Source organism: Rhea americana, unplaced genomic scaffold (genome assembly GCF_003343005.1).
Source record: "Rhea americana isolate MKP2758 unplaced genomic scaffold, rheAme1 scaffold_468, whole genome shotgun sequence".
Lineage (NCBI taxonomy): Eukaryota > Metazoa > Chordata > Aves > Rheiformes > Rheidae > Rhea > Rhea americana.
Genome location: NW_028186610.1, coordinates 272,652 through 280,168, shown reverse-complemented (window position 1 = coordinate 280,168; position 7,517 = coordinate 272,652). Strand labels below are relative to the sequence as shown.

General features: G+C 66.9%; 1 protein-coding gene across 1 annotated transcript in view; it reads left to right on the top strand.

The window, feature by feature from the left end:
• PPP1R9B (protein phosphatase 1 regulatory subunit 9B) overlaps positions 1 to 7,517 on the top strand; it is a gene marked incomplete at its 5' end in the record, with an annotated part of 11,753 nt that overhangs the window by 2,261 nt on the left and 1,975 nt on the right. Inside the window, 8 exons of the mRNA XM_085316366.1 lie at positions 2,472 to 2,604; positions 3,112 to 3,232; positions 3,647 to 3,751; positions 4,385 to 4,520; positions 4,765 to 4,917; positions 5,052 to 5,105; positions 5,409 to 5,638; positions 6,228 to 6,324. Coding sequence (XP_085172492.1) covers positions 2,472 to 2,604; positions 3,112 to 3,232; positions 3,647 to 3,751; positions 4,385 to 4,520; positions 4,765 to 4,917; positions 5,052 to 5,105; positions 5,409 to 5,638; positions 6,228 to 6,324 — 1,029 coding nt within the window. The remainder of the gene's footprint in view (positions 1 to 2,471; positions 2,605 to 3,111; positions 3,233 to 3,646; positions 3,752 to 4,384; positions 4,521 to 4,764; positions 4,918 to 5,051; positions 5,106 to 5,408; positions 5,639 to 6,227; positions 6,325 to 7,517) is intronic.

Here is a 7,517-nt window from a genome sequence, read left to right as displayed (position 1 = left end):
CCTGCGTTCGTATCCCCCCGACCGGAGGAACAGAAATCGCTTTGTGCCGGCGCTGGGTTATTTTTAGAGCCACGGCCTATATTCTGGCTCTGAGTCAGAGGCGGGTGGGTGGCCCCACCTGGGTGGGGGGCACGGGGCCCCCGGTGACCCGGGCAGGGGCCCGCCGGGGCCGTGGTGGCCCCGGGGCCGGGGAGCGCGGGCGACCTTCCCGGCCGGCCCCAAGGGAGGGTTTGCCCCGGCACAGGGGGTGCGCAGGCTCTGTGGGGCAGCAGGCTGTGGGGCAGAGCGGCCGGGGGCTCCCCCAGGAGCCCCGCGTGGGGAGGGGAGGCCGGCGTCACCCCCAAAACGTGCCGGGAGCTCGCTGCCCGCCTCCTCCCTCCGTGGGCTCGAGGGTCCCGCTTGCGCGGTGGGGATGGGATCGAGGTGCCCGAGACCCCCCCCCCTCCTTCCCCCCATGCCTCCGGGAGACCCCCGAGCCCGCTGCCGGCCTGGCCCGGGAGCGTGGGCACCCGGAGAAACGCCACCCCCGCCCCGTTCCCCTCGCGCACCTGGGGACGCATCCCGCTGGCCCCTTCCCCGCGGCGCCTGGGGTCTCTGCTTGCTTTTCCCTTGAGAGCTGCGCCAGGCCCCCGGCGCGTGCCCCACACCCCGAGCACCCTGGGTGGGGGGGCGCGKGGGGCCGAGCGGGGGGATGCACACRGGAGCTGCCTGGACTGGAGCCCTGGCTGGAGACGGGAGCCCCGTGCCGGGGCTCGCGCGGGGATCCCCTGCCCAGGCGCCTCCCCGGGTGCTTTCCCCGGCGGGCAGAGCCCTGCCCGGCTCGTCGCCCCGCGCCGGTGGCTCCTGGCCGCGCTGCGGGTCCTGCCCGGCCCTGGGTGTCACCGACGGCCGCTGACGCTCATCCCTAATGCCCTTGGTCGCAAGGCTTTAGCAGCGCCGTGTTGTCCCTAATCCACTCGCCCCGGCGGCACCGCAGCCCCGGSCCGGCGGCCTCGGGGACATCTGCCGCGCTCAGGAGCTGTCCCTGTTCCCAGCTGGTCCAGTCCCTTCCAGCCTCGCCTGGGCCACAGGGCCCTCACCGTGGCCTCCCTCCTGCCCTGGGCCACTTGTTCCTGGCAGCCCACGTGGTGGGGCTGGATCCTGCCCCCTGGACGGAGGGGGACGGGGTGCCAGGGCGCAGAACCCCCCCAGATTCAGGGGCTAGGGGTCACCGGTGCCCCCGCTGCCTCCCTGCCCGCTGCCTCTGGGCAGAGCTGGAGATCAAATCCGCTGGGTGGAAACCTGGGGGAACGAGCGCACTCCGAACTTCCCACGGCATTTAAATCTCCCCCACGACGGGGCCAGAGCTGGGGTTTGGCTCCCCGGGCCCCGGGATGGGTGCCCAAGCCCGCGCAGAGCTGTCCAGGCAGGCGTGCGGGTGCCCGGGGGTGCAGGGGAGGCCAGGGGAGGGGAGGCCCGCTGGGCCAGGCGGGCTGTGCCGGGCGGGCGTCCTCGCGTGGGGCCTCTCCTTGGTCCTGCAGGGCCATTTCGCCGGGGGGGCGGGAAGGGGACAGCGAGGTGGTGGTGGCCGAGAGCGGGAAATGGCTCCAGGGGAAGGGAAGGGGAACGGGAAGGGGCAACAAGGAGCTGGGGGAACATGTCAGCACTGCTCCCCCCGGACAGGAACCTCAGCCAGTGCTTGTGCCTCCCATCCATCCCCACACCTCCATCCTTTTGCCCCTTCACCCATCTGTCCATCAATTGACCCATCTGTCTGTCTGTTCGTCCATCCATCCATCCATCTTTCCACCCATGTGTCACTCTCTCCTTCTGTCTATTCATTCTCCCTCCTTGAATTCATCTGTCTGTCTGTCCTTCCATACCTCCTTCCACCCCCGCCCCACTCCTCCACGGGCCTGTCTGTCCCCCTCCACGTGGCGTGTCCACCCCTGTTTCAGCCAAGTGAGGAGRATAGGTTTGGCGTGCAGGGCATGGAGCCAGCTCCGTGGGCACGGAGGGGCTCCCAGGTGCCCCAAACCTGCTGTGCTTCCTCAAACGTCCCTTGTCCGATGACGTGACTTTGGAGAGGGTCTCTCTGGAGTCTCGTAGGACCAGCAACATGAGCCCTGGGCAGGGCTCCYGGCTGCAGGAGGGTGGGTGCTGCTGGCACAGGAGCGGCTGTGCCAAGGCAACTAATGGATGCGCTTCCGAGCACGGCTGGTGTCAGGGGAAGGGGGAAGTGGGTTACTAAGAGCCCGGTGGAGCAGAGGGAAAAATATCCCCTTTGGAGCTGCTCCATCCGTGCTTTCTCTTCTCCTGGCTGGAGCGGCAGCGCGGGGCAGTGCTCGGAGCGCTGGGCTTGGTGGCTGGGGAAAGCGCCGGGGCTGAAGGGATGGTGAAACGGCCGCCTGTTTTGCCATCCCTTTGGCCATGGTGTTTTCCCATCTTTGGTCTGGTGCCTTGGTGAACAGCTCCTTCCCGCCCTCCTGCAGGTCTTCAGCACTTACTCCAACGAGGACTACGACCGCCGTAACGAGGATGTCGATCCCATGGCCGCCTCGGCTGAGTACGAGCTGGAGAAGAGGGTGGAGCGGCTTGACCTCTTCCCTGTGGAGCTGGAGAAAGGTGGGCCAGGCTGGGTTGGGGTCCCTGCACCCTCCCGGCCTCCGGCTGCCAACCTCATCCCCTGCACACCTTGCACRCTCCTTGCCTTGCACGTGGGGCACACGTGCACCTGGTTTGCACTTGGTGCCGTGGCAGCCACGTACACGTGTTCACCCGTGTCCCTCCCGCAACCAGCTCCACCGCGGGGCTCCCGCCTGGCAGAGGCACCCAGGGTACCCGCAGGAGCAGGGAGGTGCAGCCAGCCCACTGCAGGCCTCCCCGAGCAAAGGAGGTCCCGGGCCCTGGGGGAGGAGGGGTCGTGCAGCCGAGGCATCGTGCAGCCTCCGGCGAGAGAGAGGCCCTAATCCAGCCACCGTCCATCCCTTCCCTCTCTGAGCTGCCCACCATCTCCCGTGGCCTTGCTCTCCACCTGCGCCCRGGCGGGCGTCCCTGGCGGAGGGGCTGCGTCGGCCCCAGGCACCCCCCGTGCGCCCGCCCCGCGAGGACACGGGCTCTCTGTCCCCGCAGACTCCGAAGGGCTGGGGATCAGCATCATCGGCATGGGTGCAGGGGCCGACATGGGCCTGGAGAAACTGGGCATCTTCGTCAAGACGGTGACAGAGGGAGGGGCTGCCCACCGGGACGGCAGGTAACGGGGACCCCCAYTCCCAACGCCCCGAGCACCCAGGTAGGGGATCAGACCTGGGCCCAGCCCGCTCTGYGCCACGCTCCCGCGCGCTTTGCTGGGAGACGTGCGACGGGAGCCCCTAGCACGGCCCTCTTCCCACCTGGATGGCTGGCYGGGCCCCAAAGCCGCGCCGCGTGCACGCGTGTGTTTGCACATTTGCGGGGTCAAATTCCCCTTATCTGACGGTGCCGAAACAGGAGCCGCGAGCCCTATTAATAATGCAGAGGCACAAAGCGGCACAGCTTCGCGGCGGGCTTCCTCGTCCCCGGGGCCGTCCTCGCGGGGGGCAGGCTGCCGGCCGCCCCTTGGTGGGGGGGGGCAGGGGATAGGGTGGGGAAGGGGGTGTCCCCTCGCTGATGGCCCCCTTGTCCCCAGGATCCAGGTGAACGACCTCATCGTGGAGGTGGACGGCACCAGCCTGGTGGGGGTGACGCAGAGCTTCGCCGCCTCCGTGCTCAGGAACACCAAGGGCCGCGTCCGGTAGGGTTCGGGGGACCCCGGGGCGTCTCAGCCGGCCCGTGGCTCACAACAGCCCGTTGTCCTGGCTTCCTGCTGGCCCCAGCACCCGCCCCAGGCCGGGGCATGGGCCAGGCCAGGGAACCCCCATGGACCGACTCCGGGCTGGGGGTGCTCCGGGGGTGGGGAGACCCCCGGCTGGTGCTGAGCTCCCCGAAACACCCGTGTCCCTCTCCAACACCCTGCCCCATTGCACGCTCCCATAGTTTCCCTCTCCCAGGCCGTGCTGTGCCCCTCATAGCACCCACTGCCCTGCAGCCTGCCCCCCAAATATACCCATAACCTCTCCTCTGCCTCCCTAGTACTCCCTGCCCCCCAACCTGCCCCCCACAGCACCCCAGGATCCCCCAGCCCAACAGCTCCACTCCTCTGCCATCCCAACCACCATTGCCTCTGGCACCCCTCCTTGACCTGCCCTTGGATGCCCTGACACCCCCATCCCTTGCTGCGCTGTGGGGCTGCCCCCTTCCCATCCTTCCCGAGGGCTGGTACCGCCGGTGCAGGAGCACTGTGTCTCCTAGCAGGGGTGTCCCCTGGCTGAGCTGCCTGGGTGTCCCCTGGATGTCCCCTGGCTGAGCCACCCTGCTGTCCCTGCAGGTTCCTCATCGGGCGGGAGAAGCCGGGCGAGCAGAGCGAGGTGGCCCAGCTGATCCAGCAGACCCTGGAGCAGGAGCGGTGGCAGCGGGAGATGATCGAGCAGCGGTACACCCAGTACACCGAGGATGATGAGGAGGTGAGGGGGGTGGCTCCACCGTGGGGCACGGAGACGAGGGCCCTCATGACCCACATCTACCTCCTTCGCTTTGGGGGCAGAGGGTTCAGCAAGGAGGGGACAGACATGGCCCTCGCCCTGTCTGATAGGGTCCCTGTGGCTCAGTTTCCCCTGTAGAGAGCTGTGTTTCGGGGTGGGAGGAGGTGTTGGGGGCTGCAGGGCTGTGGGACCACCACRTACCAACCGTGCTCTATGCCCGCTGCAGACGGGCGAATATGCCACAGACGAGGAGGAGGAGATGAGCCCCATGTTCCCCAGCAGCGAGATGGCCATCGAGGTGTTCGAGCTGGCCGAGAACGAGGACACACTCTCCCCCGTGGAGATGGACCCCGAAAAGCTGGTGCACAAGTTCAAGGAGGTGAGGAGGGTGCAAGGGCTGGTGTGGGCACGTGTGTGTGGATACGTGCACGTGCGTGGGAGCTRCTCCGGGGTGGCCAGATGGCCAAGCCCGGTCTGTCCCCACGCCATGCGAGCGGCCTGTTCCTCTCCCAGCTCCAGATCAAGCACGCTGTCACTGAGGCTGAAATCCAGCAGCTCAAGAGGAAGGTGAGTGGGGCCCCAGGGTGTCCAGGCTCCGGCACAGCAGCAGAGCTCTGTGCCAGGGTTCAGGCACCACCATCCTCCCCAGGCCTGATCCCCCCTCATCTCCCCAGTTCCCCAAGGACCTCCATCTCCCTGATCCCCTTCTAGCTCCCCAAATCTCCCCCTGTATGTGGGGAGATTGGCTAGGTTGTGCCAAGTCATGCATGCTCTCTGGCTATGCCATGCTGTGCCGTGCCGTACCATGCCATGCTGCGTCATGCCATGCCCTGCTGCATGGGGCCAAGCCCTGAGCCCGCTGTCCCCCAGCTGCAGTGCCTGGAGCAGGAGAAGGCCCGGTGGCGGGCCGAGAAGGCCCAGCTGGAGCAGAGCGTGGAGGAGAACAAGGAGCGGATGGAGAAGCTGGAGGGGTACTGGATGGAGGCACAGAACCTGTGCCAGGCTGTGGATGAGCACCTCAAGGAGACGCAGGCCCAGTACCAGACCCTGGAGCGCAAGTACAGCAAGGCCAAGAGACTCATCAAGGAGTACCAGCAAAAGTGAGGGCAGGGCAGCACCCGTTCCTGGCACGGACTGTCCCCTAGGCACAGACCACTCCCTGGGCACCAGTCCCTTCCCAGGCACCACTCGTCCCTGGGCATGGATCCTTTCCTGGGCACAGAGCATCCTCTGGGCATGGACCATCCCACAGGCATGGACCACCACTTGGGCATAGACCATTCCCTGGGCACAGATCATCCCTTGGGCCCCAATCCTATCCCAAACATCACTTGTCCCTGGGCATGGATCCTTTTCCAGGTGCAGACTGTCTTCTGGGAAATGGACCACCCCATGGGCATGTAGCACCACCCAGGCACAGACCATCCCTTGGACATGGACCATTCCCTGAGCACAGACCATCCCTTGGGCACCAACCCCTTCCCAGGCACCATTCATCCCTGGGCACGGATCCTCCCCTGGGCATGGTCCCTCCCTGAGGCCCYGACTCCTGGGGTCCCCTTGCACTGGGCCGCTCTCCCCCATGTCATGCTGGTTGGGCCCGGACCTCCAGCGCCCGGCTCTCCCGGCCCCCCCTGCCCTGGCTTTGCCCTGGCTGCTGGGCGGGCACTGACGGCGCTGTGCCCGCAGGGAGATCGAGTTCCTGAAGAAGGAGACGGCCCAGCGGCGYGTGCTGGAGGAGTCGGAGCTGGCCCACAAGGAGGAGATCGAGAAGCTGCAGGAGAAGGTGGGCACCGGGCGCCGGGACGCGGGCTGCCCCTAGCCCCGTCGGCACCGCTCCGGCCACCCGGGGCACGGCCAGGCACCGGACCACCTGGAGGGCCCGGCTCCCGCCTCGCCCCGCTCCAGCCGCCGCGTCCCGCAACGGATCGCAGCCGATCTGCTCCCGGCACTGGATCCTGCAACGGATCACAGTGGATCTGCTTGGGGCGCTGGCTCACTCCTGATCCTCTTCTGGCCGCGGGATCCCAGAATGGATCACAGCAGATCTGCTTGGGTGCTGGCTCATGCCTGGTCTTGCTCTGGGCACCGGGTCCCACACTGGATCACAGTGGATCTGCTTGGGCACTGGCTCACATTGGATTGTGCTCCAGGCACTGGATCCCATACTGGATCACAGTGGATCTGCCTAGGTGGTGGCTCACACCGGATTGTGCTCCAGGCACTGCATCCTACACTGGATCACGGTGGATCTGCCTGGGTGCTGGCTCGCACCTGATCACATTGGATTGCAGTGGATCTGCCTAGGTTTTGGGTCACAGCAGATCCTGCTTCAGGGTCCTACATGCCAAAAGGGATCAAAAGAGATTTTCTTGGGCACTGGATCCCACAGCGGTTCCTGGTAGATCTGCAAAAGGCACTGGGTCACGCTTGATCCTATATTGGGAGCTGGATCCCATGCTGGTCATGCTGGATCCCACACCAGATCACACTGGATACCATGCTAGCTACACTGGATCCTCCCCCAGCAAGTCAGGCCAGAGCTGTGCTGGGTCATAGCAGATCCTCTTCTGGGTCACACCGGATCCCCTGCTACACGCAGGACCTGGATCGCCCCGGAGTGCCTGGGTGTGGGGCTGGGTGACGTGTGGGACCCCAGCAGCCCCCCCTGCTTGCACATGCCAGGCCGGTGGATCCCGGTGCCATGGGGCYGGGGTGGTTCCTGGGGGGTCGGGCAACCTGCACCCTCTTCTCACCCTGCGGGACAGTCGGGGTAGCGTCCGGGGAGACCTGCCAGGCTGGGGGGCACCAGGGCCCAGGAAGGCACCCCCGGCCGGGCCAGCCGGCGCAGGGACCCCCTGCGTCATCCCCCACCCCAGCAGAGCCCCCAGTGCCCCCCCATACCTTCCTAAAATCACCCCTAAAAATGCCCCTCCAGTGTCCCACAGCAACTCACCCACCACCTTCCTGCAGCCCCCT